The 22,721-nt window shown below is 41.2% G+C and overlaps 2 protein-coding genes across 2 annotated transcripts; one reads left to right on the forward strand and one right to left on the reverse strand.

The window, feature by feature from the left end:
- Nucleotides 1-322: 322 nt before the first annotated feature.
- On the reverse strand, nucleotides 323-19,235 carry LOC115624711. The gene is made up of 7 exons (XM_030519533.1): nucleotides 18,862-19,235; nucleotides 9,009-9,094; nucleotides 8,644-8,944; nucleotides 2,429-3,107; nucleotides 850-983; nucleotides 647-787; nucleotides 323-576 (listed from the first exon to the last, which is right to left on the reverse strand). The coding sequence occupies exons 1-7, from the start codon at nucleotides 19,152-19,154 to the stop codon at nucleotides 384-386; spliced, it is 1,827 nt and encodes a 608-aa protein (XP_030375393.1). The 5' UTR covers nucleotides 19,155-19,235; the 3' UTR covers nucleotides 323-383.
- On the forward strand, nucleotides 11,171-15,010 carry LOC115624841. Its single transcript, XM_030519685.1, has 2 exons — nucleotides 11,171-12,058; nucleotides 13,823-15,010. The coding sequence occupies exons 1-2, from the start codon at nucleotides 11,171-11,173 to the stop codon at nucleotides 15,008-15,010; spliced, it is 2,076 nt and encodes a 691-aa protein (XP_030375545.1).
- Nucleotides 19,236-22,721: the final 3,486 nt, after the last annotated feature.

Consider the following 22,721-nt stretch of genomic DNA (forward strand, 5'->3'; position numbering starts at 1 on the left):
AGCACACACAAATGCATATGCAACAGTTACGCTCGCTTTATTCTCGTACGTGTATGTGTGTATCTAGCAATATTTTAAATAGCTATAGTCTTTTTTGCTTAGCGCATATCCGCCACAATCTGCATGTATTATGTATTATGTATTATATATATATATATATATATATATATATATATATATATATATATATATATATATATATATATATATATATATATATATATATATATATAATACATAATATATATATATATATATATATATATATATATATATATATATATATATATATATAGTATGTTTAGTATGTAGTGGTATTGGATTAGTTCTGTTATAGGTAGCTTTAAGACGACGGAGTAGTTTAAGTTGCAACGCGCATACGCCTAGTAATACGCCAGCTGTTCGAGGGAGTCGTAGCTGGCATCCACGATACTCGCGCACTGACTGGCCATGTGGACGGTGAGCGTTTGGTAGGGAAGGGGCTTCCCTATACTCAGATTTGCGGTGACATAGATCAGATAGCTGGCGCCTGGCGTGAGGCTGAGTATGGTTTCCGTTTCTAGTTGGTCACTCGTGCTGCGTATTGAGAATAAAGAGATGAGAGATTGAAAGAACTAATTTATTAATGGAACGCCCCGACACTCACTTCTGCTGTTTTCCGCGACATTTCATATACTGGAAATCGCTTAGATTCTGCACCCTCTGAGCACCGAAGTCCATGCAATAGTTGGAGTAATCCACAAAGCTCCTATTGCGCTGCGGCAGATTAAGCACGATGATACAGTAGCTGAAAGAAAAGGAACAGTTTTTCGAGGTTGACCATCAGCTTGCCACACGAAGTAGACCTACCTTAGTGTACGCTGATCCGGTGATCCGTGCCAGGCGATGACGCTGCTCGTGCACCGCGTGCGCACGTCGTACACCGTGATATTTTGGGGAAGCTCTGGCAAGTCCCGAAACTGTCCGCTGCTACTCACTGCCAACTATGGAATAGAAACAGTTCATATCAGCTGGAAATCGTTCAATATCGGAGAGTTTTAGTTATATTTGTCTGTTCCGAACATATAGTACATATTTTAATATTTTACCGTCCCTAGCCGTAAAATCAGGCTTCTATGTTAATAATGCTGGTCTACTTTTTTTACGAGTAAGTGCGATGGCATTTTGTTAGCTCTTATTATACTCAGAGTAATCAGTAATAACTGTGGTCCGCATCGGGTTTTATGAATGGATGCAAAGTTTAACCTCATCCTCAATTTTGCAGTTTAATGCAGGAGAACTTTGCGAGCAGTCCTACCGGATAGATTTGCGCTTACTTTTCGTGCTCTAATTGTTCGTAATTTGAAATCTTTCTGAAAGACATGAACAGTTCGCGGTCAGCTAATGTAACGATGCGGTTCGCGGTCACTAGTGAAGTTTTTCTTGGTGCTCCCTGTATTTCGATGAATTTGTCTGGCTGGAGAGCATTCTTTACGAAATTTTAAGACCATCCCATTGATCTAGCAATAAATTTGTAGGTTATGGGAAAATATTCAAAAAGTTTGGTACAACGTTCCTGTAAAGATTTCTCAGAAGTTGGTATCCTTTATGTCTGCAGGAATCGGCAAGATCATTAAGAATAATGCCGGATGTTCAGGGTACTAAGTGCGCTCCGACTTTGAAATACTCTGTACATACATATGTGTAGAATAATTATGCGTGTCTACGCGTGTTCGTGTGTGTCTGTATATGTCTCGTGTTCCTGTGCAAAGCAGTAACAACAACAACAGCTGCTGGCACTGCTTGGTAATAAATACATATATGGCTGTAATTTCCTGTTAAATCGCCCTATCATTATGAAACTTGTGAAACACTAGCTTGAGATATTTTCAAAATTCCAAGAAATACGAGAGTTATGGAAAATCAGTGATTGCTGGTGAGAGGGGGGAGGGAGGGAAATTCCAAAGTACACATTTTCATTCACATTCATTCACATAAGTCATTTGGGACTAAAATTTTGTGTCCATAGCTCTTATTGTCTCTGAGATATAGGCGATTATACTAATCGAAAATCGGGAAAATCCCATTTCCCCCCAGGGGTGGGGGGGGGGGGGAATTTAGTGTCTCTATCTCTTATAGTCTCTGAGACCCAGGTGCTCATACAGACGGACGGACGGACATGGCTAAATCGACTCGGCTTGTCACCCTGATCAAGAATATACTTGTATATATAGTACTTTGTGGGGCCTGCCACGCCTCCTTCTGTGTGTTACATTTTTTAGCTTGCGAAAACCTAATTTACTCTTGTACATTTCATTTACAGGCTATAACGAACCTAATATACTCTAGTACATTTCATGTACCGAGTTAAAAAAGCTTGCCTCGTGAAAAAAAATTCTCACACCAATTAATCTGTCCAGGTGTGTACATAGTTTGTTGCTATACTTACGCGTACTTTCTGCGCCCGTAACTCCTCGTCTACATTGCTTGGCTCAAACCGCATTAGATAACGTTCGCCCGGCTGTACGCTCTCCAGCTTGATGTAGGTGGGTCTATAGATGTTGTCCACTTCGTGAACAAGTCGACGCTGGCGCAGCATCTTCACTTTGATCTCACTCCCCGAGCAGGGTAGGAGCAAGTACCTTACATAGCTGGTGCCTGGCGGCACCTTATAACTATAAACTTGCACACCATGCATTCCCCCGATCTTGAGCTGTGAGAGTGACTGCGGCCGCAGCGCTATGGGATGCGTCCTATTAAAGTGTACCATAGTGTGGGCCAGATGGAAGGTAAGATTCTGCCGGCGCTGATGCACCCCGTAGACATCCAACCGATAGCTGGTATTAGGTTGCAGTCCACGCAACAGCAGGTTGGTGCGTGAGCCCGTACAAACGATATGCAGACTCTGCCGCTCATCTAGACGACGAGCACGGTCTGCCTGGCGTGCCCACACAAGATCCACCAGATTGCTTGCACAGTGCATTGTTGATTTTTGTTTCTGCTGGAGAGCGTAGGCGTAAGCTGCCTCACAAAAGTTAGCAAATAAAGGAGCATTTCCGGCTCCTACACGTTGACCCGGATTGCTGACCACTACCAGACAGTAATGCATGGCATGGTAATCCAATTTGCTGCAAAAGAAATGTCGTTGTAGACAATTGGAAAAATCAGTCATGGCTGAAGAATTGTCTGTCAATAGTATGCTCCAGAATAATATCGATATATGGCTAATCGGTCAAAATAAGAATAAATCGGGAAGAACATAATTGTTATATAAGTGCACTAGCAAGTCTTACCCGTCTTTGCTGGCTCAGTATTATTAGTACTTACAATTATACGTTTATTTACTATATGATACAAGGTGCGTTCCAAAGTAAACAGGACTTTTTGAATCCAACTACCCCTGTTGGCGCTATCTACAAGTATATGTCGACTGGTGCGTTAGAATCTGCTATCTTTATCGATTGTCCAGTGAGAATTTCTTGACATTTCATCGATTGGAAGTGAAGTTATTGCGTTTTAAGTGTCAGTATGTTTGTGTTATCGGTGCGAAAATGAGCTTCGAACAAAGAGCCAACATTAAATTTTGTTTTAAAATTGGTAAAACATTATGTCCTGGAATATATATTTCTCATCCGACTTTCTCTAAAGTTTATGAAGAGTTCATTTCCCAAACAGCAAATTACTTTGGTACGATTCGAGAGCTAGGACATAATGTTTTACCAATTTTAAAACAAAATTTAATGTTGGCTCTTTGTTCGAAGCTCATTTTCGCACCGATAACACAAACATACTGACACTTAAAACGCAATAACTTCACTTCCAATCGATGAAATGTCAAGAAATTCTCACTGGACAATCGATAAAGATAGCAGATTCTAACGCACCAGTCGACATATAGATAGCGCCACCAGGGGTTGTTGGATTCAAAAAGTCCTGTTTACTTTGGAACGCACCTTGTATCATATAGTAAATAAACGTATAATTGTAAGTACTAATAATACTATATATTTATATATATATATTTATACATATGTTTTTTGCTTTAAGTGATCCAGTAATTAGATGATCTGCATAGAGCAGAAAATCAGCTACAGATTTGTGTTTTTTAAAGCCAAATTGATTTTGCCATAAAAAGTTGTTGTGGTGAACGAACCACCACAGGCGATAATTTGCAATAATTTTGTCCAATACTTTAGAGAGGCATTGATTGAGAGATATGGAGCGGTATGAGTCGGGTTGTGTTTAGTCGGAATTGGGTTTGTTAACTGGGATGACTAAGCTGGTTTTGTATTGTTGTGGTATTTTGGAATGAAAAATATTGTTAAAGTGTTGGTTTTGTGTAAATTGAATCTGTGTGAGAAGTTACTATCTTTGGCAGAGCCGGCCCAAAATTGGGCTAAGAGGTTTGCAATTTGGTTGCGGTCGGTGGTATTTTGGTTGGAGAATGGATCTGTGATTGCATGTATGGATTTAATACGATTGAGACCATGAAGAACACGAATATTTGTCCAAATTTTAGATGTAGGTGTATTGCGATTCATTTATGCAGTAAATTCGGCAGTTGATAATCTTTTGGCGGTCTTGAGTACATGTCTGAACTGAGCATTCTCTTTCTTAAAGCTTTTTATTATACCCTGTACCCGTAGGGTAAAAAGGGTATATTAGGTTTGTGCAAAGTATGTAACATACAGAAGGAAGCATCTCCGACCCCATAAAGTATATATATTCTTGATCAGTATGAAATCGATCTAGACATGTCCGTCCGTCTGTCCGTCCGTCTGTCCGTCCGTCTGGATGAACGCGAGGATCTCAGAAACTATAAAAGCTGGAATAACCAAAGTTGGCATCCAGGTCCGAGAAAGGACGAGTTTATTTTATTTTTTGGAATTGTCCCCCCCTTCCTCCGCTACAGAATTTCGTCAATAGCGTCCACATTTCAAATGCTACCTAAACCAAACTTTGCACACATCTATATATATAAAACAGTTTGTCCTGACTGACTGACTGATTGGTGATCAACGCACAGCCCAAACGGTAAAGGCTGGGAAGCTGAAATTTGGACTCAAATATCCTTTCATAGTCTAGGTGCCCACTAAGAAAACTCAAGCTCCAAAGGGGGGAAAACAGGCTCCAACGTTTGTATGAAAAATCTACAGTTTTCATCTGATTAACTTCAAACTTAGTTTGTATACTCTCAGAACAATTCCAAGAAACACTGTATACTTGTTTTTTTTTTGGGGACTGAAATATGGGAGTTTTCCTTTTAAAAAATGGGGCACAAAAGGAAACCGCGTCAACAGCCCACAGCCCAAACGGCAAGAGCTATGAAGCTGAAATTTGGGCTCAAGGATACTATCATAGTGAAGGTGCCCACTAAGAAGGAATTTTGGAAAATTCTAGCTCCAAAGGGGGGAAACGAGCTCCAAAGTTTGTTTGAAAATTCTGCATTTCTGCACCGATCAACTTTAAATTTGATTTTTATAATCTATAAAAGAATACAAACAAAACTGAATACTTTCAAAATTTGTGGTGGAGCTTGAATTATTGGGGTTTTAATATTTATTCACCTTTTCAAATGAAAAGTTTGTGTTATAAATTTTTTCCGATCGATTTCAAATTTGGGGACTGTAATCTACGTAACTAAATCTACAACTTTGCGTTCAAGGATTTTCAAAATATGCATTTTACAAATGCAGGCAGAACAAACAATACAAAATATCAAACAGTTGGGGACAACTAAGTATACATACACACACACACACCCACATACAGGGTGCGCCATCTTTTATGTCGGTATGTAAACATTGAATATCTTTGAAAATAAACAACTGATTTTCAATAATGAGATATTTTTATTTAATTTGGTTCTGTACAATTTCTTGAACTGAGGTTTTCAACTCTGGTCTACTCAAATCAATCGGTTCACTAATGACAAAGTTATTCAATATTTACATACCGACATAAAAGATGGCGCAACCTGTACTTCAATCGTCTCCCTCGATTTCTCCAAGGCGTTCGACCGAATTGGAGTTCATGCAATAACAGAGTAACTTATTGAATGGCAAGTCGACCCAAAAATAACAGAATACATTAAAAACTTCATAACTAATAGAAAAAACATTATTAAAGTAGGCTCTGTCCCGATCGATAATAGTATACCACAAGCTTTGCAAAATCATTGATGTTCAAAAAGACATAACCTTTTGCAGCTACTCAGACGATTTTCAATTAATTATAAGTTTCAATAAAAAGAAAAATTCCATGAAAAGCTTAGACAATTTATTCCAAAATATTCTAGACTGGGGTGAAACTCTGAATACTCTATACATATCTGTAACAAGCACCAATGCCAAAGTCAAATCTCATCAAACAACATTGTTATTCCAACAGTAAATATATTAAAAATGCTTGGAATTACGTTGGAATAAGCACATCATGGACCTAATTATCTCACTTTCAAAAAAACTGAAAAAACTGGCAGACCCCACAAAGTATATATATTCTTGATCAAAATGACAAGCCGAGTCGATATAGCCATGTCCGTCTGTCTGTCCGTCTGTCTGTATGAACACAAGGATCTCAGAAACTATAAGAGCTAGAATAACCAAACTTGGTATTCAGATTTTGTTCAGTTAATGATGATATATCTGTATACTAAGTTTCATTATGATAGGTTGATTAGAAAGAAAGTTATAGCCATATAACCAAGCACAAACTGTATTTGTTGCTGCTTTGACATAATTATGTAATGCACACATACATATGTACAAGTACACAAACACGCATAGACACGATTCTGATGTAAATGTATGTATGGAATATTTGATATTTAATTAAATTAATTAATTAAACTAATAAAACATTTTTAATACAATTTTTTTTTTGTGGGGTGGTACAGGGTATTGAAGACTTGAGCCTGCTCGACTTTAGCATTCCTTTCTTGTTTACTACTATAGTGTATAATATTTTATTTGGTCAACTTATGCAACTTCACAACTTGTTAACACGCACACACACATACTTGTACATATGCACACATTGATTTATTTTTTTCCTAAAACTTGATATGAATTTCATTCGGTATTCTTTCCTATAGTAATATAATTAAGATTGAGGGTATTCGGTTGTAAAACTCAGATTTTTTTTTAGGAAAATGATGGAATCTGTGTTCCCGCTTTGGAGCTTAAATTTTAAAAATTAGTTCGCAGCTACACACTTTGTGAAAGGAAGCTTGTCTCCAAATATTAGCTTCCTAGCCTATGTCGTTTGGCCTGTGCATTTATAACCAATCCGTCAGTAAGCCAAAACACGCAATTTTTTATTAGTACAGTGCCCGGATGGCATTCCAATTGAAAAGGCTTGAATATTTATAAAGCAAAGGCTTCAGGGAAAACGACTATTAATTCTTTAGCAACTTTCCGTGAAATTCGAAAAATTAGGAAGTCGCTTCCAATCGAATATGCTGAAAATTTAGTGGAAATCATGCCTCGCAGATGCCAAGGGATTATTGACTCTGGCTGTGAATAGAATAGAATCAGTATTAATGCAATTGCTCCTGAGCACAATTATTAGGATTATCTGCAAAAAGTTGTTTAAAAATAAAGCGTGTTCGAAATACGTCCCACATGCTCTTACTTAACATACTGTACATATGTATATGCTCATACTGTATTATAAACTTGATTAGGCTTAAGTTGAACTTCAGCAACTAGGAGGATCTTCAAGAATTCAGCCCTTCTTCTCTCTATATATCGATAACATCACAAGTGTCCTTCCTGAATGTCTAATTTTTAGTCATGCCACCAACAAGGCCTTAATGAACGCAGATGATCTTGAGAGAAACGCCTCGACAGTTGCAGAAGATGATCAACACTCGTCGTGAAGAAAGAGGTCGTCTAATAAACGAAAGTTGGCATTTATATGTGAAGCCGCTATTTATAGTTAAAGAGTTTAAATATCTAGTGCGAAAGCTCGGAACTTCAACTTCTATGCAGACTTGAAGCTAAAATTTTCGGACTTAATAAAAGCAATTGACAGTCATATACCGAAAACGAAAAATTACAGTGTTTCTTTAGGTTACCGAGAAGCACCCCTAATTATCCTATTCACAATGAAACGGTATGATCGATTCTTTATACCGAAGCTTTGAATGCTCACTTTTTATATATACTAGTACAAAATACCATGCTATGCCGAATACAAGATTATCAACAATTATCAAAGTATTTCTGCAGACAGATTCAAGTAAATTTTTCGAAAGCGACGCTTTTGGAGATATTTGGTTATGTCACCAGGCTTTCAGCTCAACAAATTCTTTGCAAGATATCCTATTCCCACGATAAATATAGCAAGATAAAAAGTTATGCACTTGATCGCTATATCTCAAATTTTGAGCGAAATTTTAGTAAAATAATGAAATAATGTTAAGAAACAAAATACTATGACTGACTGCGGTCAATCTTTAGCTTTGCTTAGCTTCACGCCAACAATATGGTATCTGGGAAAGACCCGGGCAGCTAGGTGTAGTAGCCGGTATAGTTCAGTACCCCTACTGGTACACATTGATCGATAGAAATTTGGTTGCCTTATATCGGAAAAGTTCTGTTTGTTTGAAACACACCCTTCTTCAACAACAACAGAAAGCATTTGTCCTCTTCAACTCACCTGTGTTGCCATTTGACAATAAGCTGCCGCTTTCGCACGCGGTTCTGAGTCTTAATACTAATGCGATGTGTCCGATTGAGTAGTGGCCAACTCTGATGAGGATGCGAGGCATGCGCTTCAATCTTGAGCGATCCGCGCTGACGGGCCTGCACAAATAAATCGTATTGGCCGCGCAAGGCACAGGGCAACACCAAGCTATGCAAAGAAGCCCGCTCTCCACCTCTAGTTGCAGCTGCAGATCCGAGCCCAGGCTTAGCAGCAGCTCCTGCAGCCATCGCCGCTGCCGGCTTCAAGATGTTGGCTGTGTTAGTGAGGACAAAGTTTAGTTGCTGGTCTTGCTCCTCGTCCGACCCCAACCGACTTACCTGTCTGGTTGTAGTACATTTTGCGAGCCACGTGCTCCGAGAATTGAATTGTCAGCGGCGTTGACTTGTTTAATTGCAGCACAAATCTGTGGAGAAAAAAGGGAGGGGAGAAAAAAAAAAGAAGTGAGAAAAGGTTGCATGAGGGAGTAGCAGTCGACGCCCTTTGCCAAAAATCTTGACACCAAAAAAAAAAAAAACATATAAATCGCAATTTGTTTTGACCGCTTTTACCGTCGGCGTCTACTGAGCAAATGACTCAGCGCTTTCGGCGTTGCAACTTTGTTGCATGCACATACACACACACATACATACACACATTTAAAATACAGACTATACAAAAATGAGTCTAAGCGCTTTGTGCCAAGTGTTGTCGAATAACTGCCGCTTGGGTTCTCTGGAGTAACCGGAGGCGTTTTGTTTTGTAACCGGAATTATATTTATTTTTACGATCCCTATTTGGTAATGTCTTGGCCACACAAATGTTTGTCCCTTTCAAGCATCAATGTACCCGAACTCGTAACTAAGAGCAAACAAGTTAAGAATGAGGGAGGGAGGGAGGTAGGGGCTCCTCAGTCAAACAAGAAGTGCCGCCAGCGCCATTGCGTCAGATGACTCATTGAGTTGGCTGGCGTTTCTTGTCTGCTCGCCATTTGCCGACCCCCGGCTCAAAGTTTTATGAGCCTCTACTTCCGGAGAAAGGCATTTGCCTCGCCCTCACGCTTCTCAAGCGTCCCAAGGACTCAACGCCTTCAACTTTTTGAGTGTATTATGTATGTTTGCGTGTTTGTTGGACAACTGCAGCAATGCCTGCCAACGCCCCCCGCCTGTTTGATTGAGTGTTTTAATGCATTTCATTGTTGGCGGCCATTTGCAGTTCAGTTTTGGCGCCGCAACGACTTTGCAAATATTTGGCTTAATTCAAGCCTTGCATGATGCCAATACAGCTGTTTTTGTTGTTGCTGTTGCCTGTTTGTTGACTGATGATGACACGAGCCGCAATTACATAATGCAAGCAAACCCGATTCGGACATGTGAACTACATTCTAATCGCAAGTTTAATGCTCTAATACAATGTCCTGTTAGGAGCGCTGAAGCAAATCAGGAAGGCGTATACATTTTTAAAAATAAAATATAAAAATAAAATAAAAACAAGAGAGAACGCTACAGTCGAGCAAGCCCGACAGTGTAATACCCTGTACCCAGGTAAACTTCCGTCACTGAGTTATATGCGCCCATAGTAGCAGCAAAAAGAGGAAGAAGAAGAGCGAACTTGTTGCTGCAGTTTGGGGGGGTTGTACTGGGGAGAATTTGTTTCGCTAATAACTTTTCTTAGAATTGACCGAATTGAATAAAATTTTATACAACAGTAGACAATTAAATATAAATTATGTGTGCAAAGTTTGGTTTATGTAGCATTTGAAATGTGACGCTATTGACGAAATTCTGTAGCGGGGGAAGGGGGGCAAAATTAAAAAAAATAAAATAAACTCGTCCTTACTCGGACCTAGGAGAAGCTGGATGCCAACTTTGGTTATTCTAGCTTTTATAGTTTCTGAGATCCTCGCGTTCATCCAGACGGACGGACAGACGGACGGACATGTCTATATCGATTTCTCTCGTCATGCTGATCAAGAATATATATACTTTATGGGGTCGGAGATGCTTCCTTCTGTATGTTACATACTTTGCACAAACCTAATATACCCTTTTTACCCTACGGGTACAGGGTATAATTACTGATTACTGACATTTGTTTAGGCTATTTTCAATCAAAAGTAGACGAGAACGACTGCCGTACACAACATACAGGTTCGCTTCTAATTCTGCGGCACAACCTAACTAATAAATCAGTATAAAACTTTGTATGGTGCCCTTTGACAGATAGTTTACTAAACGGTATTTTGATAATTTTCAAACACTAATCAATCTTACGTTAGACTTAACTTATATATAAGTATCCAATATCTTTTCATAACATATACGTGTACTTTATATTTACATTTCTGTAGCACAACAAGAGTATTACAAATGGCCTCCTCATGTGAAGCAACACATCTGAGCACTAGCCAGTGTAGAGTGCACAACTCGATAATTAGCATGAGGACTATCCCTCATGTTGCCACCTCAACATCAGTTGCTCTAGCAGCGCGGCATGGCACACAATGTGGCCAATCGTTTTGTTTTCATTGCCGCTGTGCATTTGGGCCATCGTTAATCCGTCCAATGAATCGGCCAACACGGTCATTTACATGTTACCGGAAAGCGAGCTGGGGCCTCACACCTGGCAAGTGGGCGTCGAATGTCTTCATCAGTTCGCACAGATTTTCTTTCATCGCAAGCCGGTCGAGCGTCTCACCCGAGCGTACAATCTACTGCTGGCCAATGTCTACAACATGTCCGCGCCGGCTGACCAAATTCTTTACGGCTATAGCAAAGTGATCAACGAGGCTGCGACTGCAGCGAACGCAACCAGGGATGAGATCTTCCAGCTACGAGTGGTATCCGATCGGAACTACAAAATGACTCTTCTGAACGCAGGCGAGATTCTGTTGAGCGACAACTATGTGATTGTGGTGGACAGCGTGACGCGCCTGCACAACCTAATGGATAACTACATTAGTCAGATGCGCTCCTGGAATCCAGGTGCCCGATTCCTTGTACTTTTCAACTCCGCCAAGTTTCACCACAAGCCGCTGAGTGTGGCCACCCAAATTTTCAATGATCTTATGCAGAACTTCTATGTGCATCGGGTGGCGCTGATCTTTGCCACCTCGGCCACCGAGTACAATTTATTGGTGAACGACTACTACAGCAATGTGGACTGCCGAATTTTGAACGTCCAGAGTGTTGGACAATGTCTCAACGGCAAGCTGTTCCCAGATGCGCAGTCGGTTCAAGCAGCCATGACCGATTACATATCCGGATTCAGTCCAAAGAACTGCACCTTCGATGTTTGTGCGACTATAGCGGCGCCTTTTGTGGAGGCCGATTGCGTTTTAGGCTTAGAAATGCGCATACTCGGATTTATGCGGAATCGACTACAGTTCCAGGTGCGTTTTCATGAAATATTCCAATAAAATATGAATTTCACATTTCAACACATTTCCGTTTTCAAACTTCAGTTTCATTTTTAACAAATTAAATTATTTTATCGAGTTAAATTCGTTTCTCTTCTGCGGGTAAAATCAAATGAAATAATGAAAATGAAAACATCGCATCATCTGCTTTTTAAAGTCTATGTATCTCACAATAACTTTTTATACTCTGTACATGAAATATACAAGAGTATATTAGGTTTGCGGGAGCTGAAAAATGTAACAGGCAGAAGGAGGCATGGCAGACCCCACAAAGTATATATATTCTTGATCAGCGTGACAAGACGAGTCGATCTAGCCCTGTCTGTCTGTCCGTCCGTATGAACACCTGGATCTCAGAGACTATAAGAGATAGAGACACCAAATTTTCCACAAAGATGCGTTATGTGTGTATTCTATACGAGTTTGTTTTATTTTTTTGATTGGGGGTTTTCCCGATTTTCCATTCGTATAATCGCTTATATCTCGGAGACTATAAGACCTAGGCACACCAAATTTTAGTCCAAGATGCCTTGTGTGAATACGCAGAAAATGTCCCCCGCAAATGCGATTTTCTCTAACTCCCGTAATTCTTGGAATTTCGAACTAAAATTTTGCAAATACCCCCAGTTAGTAATTATGTGTCCGTATGCCAAGTTTTACTATGATAGACCGATTTAAAAATAAGTTATAGCCATAAATATATTTGCTGCTGCAGCGCTGCTCAAGCGCTGCCCGCGGCTGTTGTTGATGTTGCTGTTTGGTTGACTGCGAAAATGCTTACACAGACACGAATTGATGCGCATAGGCATACATACACTCACACAGACGCAATTGCTTTGTATATGAGCAATTATATACCCTTTACGTGAGTTCGAATACCAAGAAAGGTAAATTCGATCATTGAATTTTTTTTTATTTTCTTAATTTTTTTTATTTTCTATAATTATTGTAAACATATGTAAAGAGTATTTCAAAGTCGGGACACCCGACTTTAGCTTTTTTACTTGTTGAAATTAATTTTGCAATGCATTAAAAAAATCATCAACAATATGAATTGAAAATTCGTTTGATTATTATAGGATTGGTTTAGAGTAAGCGTTACTATAAACTTTATAAAGTGAGAGGGGAATGTAAACCTATTGACATGTTTATTTAACTGTTTTACCAAAAGATGACAGAGAACCGAATCATGCACTCTAAAAACAAAATCATCAAAAAAATCCTATTTGTCAACAATTCTAAATTTGCATACTCCGTTCAGAATGGGTGGAATGCTATAACTAGTTTCATGTGATTATTGAAATTGATGTATCAATACTAAAACACCTTGTTCGAGGTTGTCCTTTTAGGGATATAAGTAATAAATTTCAGTCTGTTCTGAATGTTCTTATTTTTACTTGCTTTATTTGAATATGTGCCTTAATAAATAAAAAAATGAATGTATAATATTACCCGACATTATAGAAATAATTCTTCATCAATTTAATTGCAGTCTCTTTCTAGTTTGATAAATGCCAACAGCAATTTATAGTACGACAGACAGAAAAAGTTTTTCAAAATTTCCGCCATGCTATATATATTTTTAGACATTTTTTTTTTCGAAATAGAAAAAATAGAATTTCACTCTATTATATGAATATTTTTTGTTTTGAATTGTACCTGTTTGCTAATCAAACAATATGACTAAGCCATTTTCTGTGTGTAATGTTCAATATCTAATTATTATTCCCTTTGTAGATCAATCAAAGCTGCACACGAGAGGCCCGCGGCGACATAGATTCTGGTTCTGGCAATTGGAGTGGACTCCTAGGAAAGCTTACCGACGGGGAATGCGATTTTATAATAGGCGGCTTTTACCCCGACAATGACGTGGCTGATTTCTTCTGGGGCTCCGACTGCTACTTGCAGGATGCATATACTTGGTACATTAGGCTGGCCGAGCACCGACCTGCTTGGCAAGCCATGGTGGCCATATTTTCACTGGGGACTTGGCTTTGCTTGTTCGGAACTCTGTTAATCAGCTGGTTGAGTTGGTACTTTCTGGTTCAGGTGTTACCTGAGCCACAGTACTACCAGCAGCTAAGCCTAACGGCTATCAACGCTTTGGCTGTATCCATTAGCGTCGCTGTCTACGAGCGTCCGCTTTGTGAGTCAACCCGCCTCTTTTTTATGGCTCTAACTTTGTATGGGTTGAACATAGGAGCCACTTATACATCGAAGATGATAGAAACCTTTCAGGATCCTGGTTATTTGCATCAGCTGGATAAGCTTGAGGAAGCTATGGAGGCCGGTATTCCCTTTGGAGGTCGTGAGGAAAGTCGCGATTGGTTCGAAAATGAGAACGACATGTGGATCTTCGACGCCTACAATACTACGTCCGCCTTTATTCCGCTCACCGAGAATCTGTTAGCCGTGAAGAACGGCGAGCGCTGTATACTTAGCAATCGGATGTACATAATGCAGAATATCTTTGCGGACGACATATACGCCTTTTCCTACAACGTATTCTCCAGTCCCATACAGATGATCATGAAGGCGGGCTTTCCCTTCATCTTTGAGATGAATACCATTATACGCTTTATGCGAGACGTAGGCATTTTTCAGAAGATTGATGCAGACTTTCGTTACAATAACACGTACCTGAATCGAATTGCCAAGATGCGACCAGAGTTCACAGACAACGTCATTGTGTTGACCACCGAACACCTGAAAGGTCCTTTTGGTATCCTCATTGTGGGCGTTTGGGGTGCCTCGCTCACATTCCTTGTCGAGCTCTGGTGCGGCCGAAGGAGATCTCGGCAACTGAGACAGCTGAGACGCCAACACCGCAATCTGCGACGTCAGAAGCGCAAGTACACGCGACAAATGCATGTGGCTCCGGCCTCCATACGCTTTACGCCGCTCAAGCGCCGCAAAGTTTTATAGATAAGCAGCAGCTGACAAACAAGCTAACTAACCAAACAACCATCCGACCAAATAACTTACTAACTAACTGCACTTGCTGCGATAAAAATTGACTCAATTCACATAAATTTGCAATTGAAGGCGGCGGCGTTGGCGGCATCTCTGGCAATGACGATGCACGCACCCCAAAGAGTCGCCAACGCTATCCTCCTCGTCTTCGTCGTCGTCGTTGCCATCGTTGCCGTCGTCGCCGTCGTCGGTGTTGTTGTCAGTGTCTACTGGCACGCCAAGTCTGTCTGGTCCCGTCTGGTAGTTTTCACGCGAAATACTTAAAATCAGAGACAACGTTCTATTTTTACAACTATCAAAAGCGACGGCAAAAACAAGCAAGCAACCCATGAGGCGAGCAGCCACCATGCCACCATGCCACCAGCCGGCAATGGAGCCGCCCGCCTGTTGGCAACACATGCCGCGGTTCGTAGGACAATGCCTGACTCACTGACTTCAGCACCCTAGCTCCCCAGCCACCCGACTCCCAACTCCCACGGCGTACCGCACACCGCCTTCGTTCTTCACATTGTCTACGTGGTTTCTCTGCAAATTGACAATCAGCTCTGAATGAAACTTTTCCTGCACAGATACGCAAAACTCGCAAGATATTGTTATAAGTAGCATATTTACTTATTGTTAGCAAAAGAATAGAAATAAAGATTCTTAAATATAGCCAAATAAAAGAAAAGAGCACAAAAGTACTTTCAACTCAGCCACAATAAATTGGGCTACCATATGGGTATCATATCTAACATAAAACAAAGAAATATGAAATGGAGTGAAACCGAAACATGATTAAACATAAAACTTTCTTAAAAATATATGTTGGTTTTCGCAAAAAGAATTTTCGAGCGTACTGTACATACATATGTACATATGCCACTGTTTTTTGCCCCAATCAATAATGAAAACATTCATAACGAGATCCATATTCACAAATTCAGCATAATGTACTGTTTTACCCAAAGATTACGTTATTACGTTTTACATACTTCTATTATTGACACACTTGGTATATAGTAGAATAGAGATGCTCTCATATATATTTATCTGTTTGCTACTTTCTCACGATAAGGCACATTTCGGCACTGAATGCAAAAAAGAAAAGAAAAAAGAAAATCATAATACAAGCATACCATTTTTGAACAATTGAAAAGAATCTGCAATCCATTTTCAACCCTACTGATGATTCCATACACAAATCAACTCATTAAAACTTACTCAACTGAGTTACAAGCAGGAAACATGCGCCACGATCTTCAAAGAGAGTGTCGGCTTACAAATGCTGATGGTGAAGCTTGTATCACATTATCAGTAGCTGGCACTTGACAGAAGCTTTTAATGAAACATGTGCATCAGTCATGGGTGGTATAGAGAAGGAGAGAGAGAGAGGACGAGAGCTGGGCCGAAAAAGACAAAGGGACAAGCAGTGAGAGGGATGGAAAAGAGAGAAGTTAGCACGTGTTGAGCTCCTGGCTCATTTGTTTACTAAAGACGCAAAGCAGCTGTGAGTGAAGAAATGCGTATTATCCGTTTTAAACAAACCATATAGTATTCATGTGCGATATACACACATACAAATGTACTATACATGCATACGTGTACACACTACATACTTAAGTACTCGGCAGCACTCACAAAATGGGCACAAACGCTCTTACGCTCCCATATCTGAGAGTGCGGATGTGTGTGTATGTGTGTGTGTCAGTCCGATTTGCATTTTGGTGAAATTGTAGACTATTGAACTATGGCTGTGTCTTTAACTGTCCGTCGGCATCGCTGCTCTCTGACCAAGAATACGCCGTCTTCGGCTGACTAACAACAGACTGACGCTGACGCCCATGTGTCTGTGCGTATTGCATTTATTTTTGTATTTTCCACTTCTAAAAATACAAATCATACGAACAATTTTCGACGCAAAAAGGCTGCCTAAGTGATTGTGACTCTGGCTCTGAGTGTGACGACGGCGATGACTATTGGCATGGGTATGGGATGCAAGGTCTGTCCAACATCTCGGTGCTGCGCAGTTGTGGCGAATTATGCAGCACATTTTATGGCAATTGTTGTTGCTGTTGTTGTTGCCGTTGCAGTAGCTCCTTTGATATGCTTACAAATAAATAGTTTCACGCCATAAAAAGTGAACAAAATATAAAATACAGCTAACTAAAAGTATGAAAAACAAGGCGAATGGGCAGGCAAGCAATAAAAGTTGTTTACAACTCGCCGTTCTCTGAGCCTGCCAAGCACGTCGTCCATAAAAAGCCGTGCAGGCGGGCGGCGGATGACTGTGGTGGAGGCACATTAACAACATTTTGTGGTTTGTTTGCGTTTTCGGGCCGCTGCCAACATATAATGCACATACAGGTGGTCGCTGGAGCGTTTGCCACCAAACCACTGAGCCAAGTACCAGGCAACGAAAATTGCAAATCGAAAATCGCAAATGTAAAATTAAAAGAGTGAAGCAATCCAGTTGGAGGAACGTATTGCGTATGTCGAATTAGGTCGTAAAATTAATATTTATGATTTGTTTGCGCAAAATATGAAGGGGTCGAATCGACAGGACATAGGCCTCTCACTACTTGCCGCTGTTTGCCGCTGCTTGCCAATAGCCACCGTGTTCTGTTGATTCTGGCAAAATTCTTAATGACTGCACGCGCCATAAATTGACTGGACTAAGTCACTAGCTAGCTAACTGACGGACTGGCTAGCACTGGCCGGCTCCTTTGCCCCTCATTCACACGCTACATATGCCACATGCAAGGTCTCAACTTGACACGAACATCACGTACACACCGCTCGCAATCGGAGCTGTGTTGGCGCAATTGGAGCAGGCCGGCCAACCGCTTGTCGGCTGGGAGGAGGGGCAATGAGGGGTAGGGAGCGAAAAAGAGGCGCGCGCTCGCGCGTTTGCCCCACTGGCTGCCGGACAATAAAAATCAAGTGTGTGGCACATTAATTTGAATGGACATGGACCGTGGACAGGCTGGACAGGCTGGACATACTGGACAAGCGAACAAACCAAAGCAAACGTGCAAAACATTTGCTATTTTATGCCGCGCGAGAATTATCAAAGTTATATGAGAGGCAACGACGTCGTTTAGGCGGCCCCAAAAAGTACAAAAAACAAAACCTAAGGAAAGAACAAGAAAACAGTTCGCACGTTCATCGGAGACGCGCGCGACATGGAAATCCAAGGCGCGGTGACAAGCACAAATATATATTAAAACAAAATGCCTGCGTCAGCCTGCTGCCGACTGCCTCCTGCCCGTTGCCTCCTGCCTCCATTGTCGCCTGCTTCAGCCTTGGCGGCGGCGAAAACGTGACGACTATTCCTGACCCGCCGAAAATGAGGAGGATAAAAAGTTTCTCATACGCCATGTGCGGCAACGACCCAAGCGTAAACCCGAACCCAGGCCCAAGGCACTTGCCATTTGGCAGCAGCAGCTGTGTGGCCAACAAAATGAGGGAACGGGAACACATGAACACACACACACATGCCTTGCCTAGACCTACACTCATATTTATGGCCAGTGTAAAAATCTTTAGCTAGCTATTTTTTGCTTTTCTTTTATTTTGATTCGATTTGTTTGGCTACCACACGTCGTGGTTATAAATTATTTTTGTTTCTGGCGGAACACTTTTTTTGGTTCTAACTTTTTGTCTGGTCTGTTGTTATTGTTGTTGTTTTTTCTTTAGTTGGTCTTGTGTTGCTTGTTTGTTTGGCCATAATTTGATTTGTGTCTGATGCCGGCGCCACATTCGCCGAGGCACTTAGGAATATTAGTTAGATGATATATATTACTATATGTATCTACACTCACCGTTTCTTCTGCCGCTGATCCAGTGCGATGTGCACGGGCACATCCAGATCCAAGTCCTCCACATCGTCTATGGTCCGCACCATATTACGATACTTGTGCTGGTGTTGGGCGCAACGTGCTGAGGGAGAGGAGGACTCGGTAGCGATTAGACGATTTCCACCGACCGATGTACGCGCGATCTCCGCTTGAAGCTCCTGCAACAGGAGCAGGAGGAGGAACAGGAGCATTGCTGGAGGTGATGACGGCGGAGATTGAGTTGCGCAATCGACTTGCCGTCGCATTTTAATTCGCATCGATAACTTCAGTTGATTTTTAGAATTTCTTATGATTTTTGTATTTTTGTACAGTATTCATGCACAGAATACTTATGATCAGACATGAAGCAAGCAGGGTGACTTCGAGATACAGTGAAACCAAAGTTTCTTCATCTCATTTCCTAAGCCTTTAAATCCATAGCTATGTACATATGTATATCGTATTCCCAGTTGAAAAGGACGTTGCGAAAAGTAAAGAAAACTGTTTATTTCGGTAAGAGTTTTTCCTCCAAGCCGCAAGTTTTTCAATAGATAATGTTTCTTTAAAATTTTTCAATAGATACTGTTTCTTCAAAAGTAGCGAGGAATTTCTAAAAAAAAATCCAAATGTCAAATATTGACGCTGATGATTTAATAGTATATACATATATTTTTTTGCATGTAAAATTAATTTTCAACTAATTGAAACAGTAATGTATTTATAAGAAGGAGCTAATTTGTAAGCATTCCATTGATTCCAACTATACTCCAAAGGGGTTCCTTTCTTTTCAATTGCAATGCTGTTTGAATTCTTGAATTATTGAGTCAAATGGCAACAATTCTGCTCGTATTCAAAATGAATGTACAAAAAAAATCTAGACGAACTTGACTCCTCTTTGCACCTCCGGCTGCTCTTTGTCATTTGTTTCAACTCTTTTTCTTCACATATCCATCGCCCACATAGGACTGTGCTTATGCGGCATAGGCAGCTGTGAGAAAAAACAGCCTACAGAATCTATGACCATATTGCCACTTCACTGTCACTCGTTTTCACGTTAGCTTTGCCCCTCACTGCTTGAGAGAATCACATGCATCCACGTCCTGCTACCAACTCTGTCCGTTCAATTAAAGCTTGTCAAACCTTTGACACACACAAACCATTGTCCACTTTCGGTGGCGCTTTCTGACATCTTCACTGCCTCATTCCTATTTTCATACTTTTTGTCGTATTGCTTCAGTTGAAGAAGCAACAAATTATTTTCGGCTGTCGCCCCCATTGCGAAATCCCCAATTTGCGTTTTTGTGCCTTAAGCTGTCGCCGGCTCGCTTTTTATGCAGGGGTGAGCCAATTAATTTGGCTGCAGTGGTAAATCGATTCTCGGAATTGTTAGATTTGCTAATTGCTTGCTTTTAGGGGGCTGCCACACGCCCCCTCAGCTGCCTGGCCTGCTTCAGCTTTGAGCAATTAAACTTTGTGCCGCATTTCTGCGAACTTGCGTTCCCCACCACAATTAGCATACTCGTACACATGAGTAGGAGCGTTGGAACACAGCGTTGGCCCAAATTGCCACCTGTAGCATCTGCGGGTTTGGCTTGGTGGGGGCAATTAATTCGTCGCACTTTTTACCTTCAATAGCTTTATTGCAGTTTCTTTGGCTAACACATTTGATGCTGTAAGTTTGGATTTAACGCTTATTTAGGAATTTAGGAAGAACACTGTCACACACGCACACACACACCCGCACTTCGAAAACCGCGCGCGTTATTGTTTATTGTTATTTTTGTTGCTATTGTATGCAAGGCGGAAGTGTATTATAGATTGGTGCAAGGCTTCGTGCTTCCGTCTGCGTTGACGTGCAAACACAAAATGCCCGAGTCGTTGGCAAAGCAAAGAAAACCGAGCAGCGCGCAGCAGGCAGTGACGACAGCGTCAACGTCAGCATCAGCGTTAGCAGCGAGCTCTTCGGCAGACGCGGGCGTCTCTAGACCGAAGACGATGGCACCCGAAGCATCGACCCGAAAGTGTCAGCTGCGCTGCCAGCGTCACACACATACCCTCACATGTTGTACATAAGCTTTTGTGCCTTAATTAATGTGCTGCCTGCCCATTGATGAGATGCCCCTACCCATGACTCCATCTCCGCCTCCGTCCGTTTTGTCACAGCTCTATGCATTTCGATTTTTGAATTTCATTGAACAGCAAATGAGAATAAAAAGCATTAAGAGCGACAGTATCAGACAAAAAAAATCTGTGCGTTCATTTTATTCCCGGCACGTGACTTTTAATGCAAACATGAGCGCCACTCTAGAGAGGAAGCCCACAAGCATCTGAACTCTAGAATGTGAAACTTGGCAGTTGTTTCAACGCGGTAGGCAAATATTAGACACACAAGCCCAGACTTGAACTGATTCTGTGGCTGAGCCAGATGATGATGCTGCATGGCACCCGGCCTACCATACAATCCCATGTTTCCCTCAACAAAAACAAATCCGTCCTCGTGTCAAAGCCGCCCAAAAACAACGTCAGCACGAAAACGCAAATCCAAAGCTTGTGAAAATTTCACATTAGCGCTGCCCCTATCCCTGCCCCTTCTCCTGACCCGGCTGGCTTTTCTGCTGATCACTTCGATTTGCATTTTGTCGTTTAAGGTTTATAGCTTATGGACTGCTGACGCTAAGTGAGACACAGGCCGAATGGCTTGTTTGACCATCATCAGTTACCTGCGCATATGGGGCTTTCCCGGAATTCTGACAGTGCCAAAAATTTTGCGTTGCGACATCGCTGGCGAAGACGGCGACTACAGCGATTGCGTGCGCAGGAAGGAAATTGTTCAACTTGGGGCTTTTCCTGCCGTCGCAGCAACAAATTAATGGCAAATTAGTTAGAAAAACAAGCGGTAAACATTTTAGTAACTTAATCAGACTGTCAGTTGGTCCGCAACTGCTGACATATGGACGAACAGACGGATAAAAGGTAACAGATGACAAGACGACACCGACGTGGGGCAACCTTGAAGGCGTCCCTAAAGCGCATAACTCAAGGGCCCCCAGGCGAGTCCAGCCTGCGACCGCGACCGCGACTACTGCCGCTCATGCATAATGCAACGAGCCGCTCTGTCCTCAGCCTACGGCTTTGGCTCCTACTCCAACTCCGACAGGGGCTTTGGTGGTGGCCGACGTTGTGTTGCATTTTCAACAAATTAATTATTGACAAAAAGGTGGAACGAATAGGTCTTTTCTGTACTCACTGTTGTTGTTGCTTGAAGCATACATAGCCAACTACTTGAGATATTGATGCTTTGATGGATGAATGGGCGGAAAGCTTAAACAAGTATCTCGGGTGGCGAGGGTTGATCAAACGAATATGTGCCTGTTAATGTGCCTATTAAATATTGTACATATTTTTGATTATCCATTCCACATAGTTTATGAAGTATCCGAGAGTGATTTTTATACCTTGTACCCGTAGGGTAACAAGAGAGAACGCTACAGTCGAGCAAGCCCGACAGTGTAATACCCTGTACCCAGGTAAACTTCCGTTACTGAGTTATATGCGCCCAAAGCAGCAGCAAAAAGAGGAAGAAGAAGAGCGAACTTGTTGCTGCAGTTTGTGGGGGTTGTACTGGCGAGAATTTGTTTCGCTAATAACTTTTCTTAGAATTGATCGAATTCAATCAAATTTTACCCTAGTGAAAAAAATCAAAATCAGATCACTATATCCGATAGTTATCATATTCGCAATAACATCTTTGATTTTAAAGCTACCTTTACCCAATCCGATAAATGTTGTGCTCGCTTCGAACTCAAAAATGCAAAAGGTTTCGAATGTCAAAAAAATATTGTATA

The sequence above is a fragment of the Scaptodrosophila lebanonensis genome, unplaced genomic scaffold, assembly GCF_003285725.1.
Source record: "Scaptodrosophila lebanonensis strain 11010-0011.00,11010-0021.00 unplaced genomic scaffold, SlebRS2 tig00000061-arrow-pilon, whole genome shotgun sequence".
Taxonomy (NCBI): domain Eukaryota; kingdom Metazoa; phylum Arthropoda; class Insecta; order Diptera; family Drosophilidae; genus Scaptodrosophila; species Scaptodrosophila lebanonensis.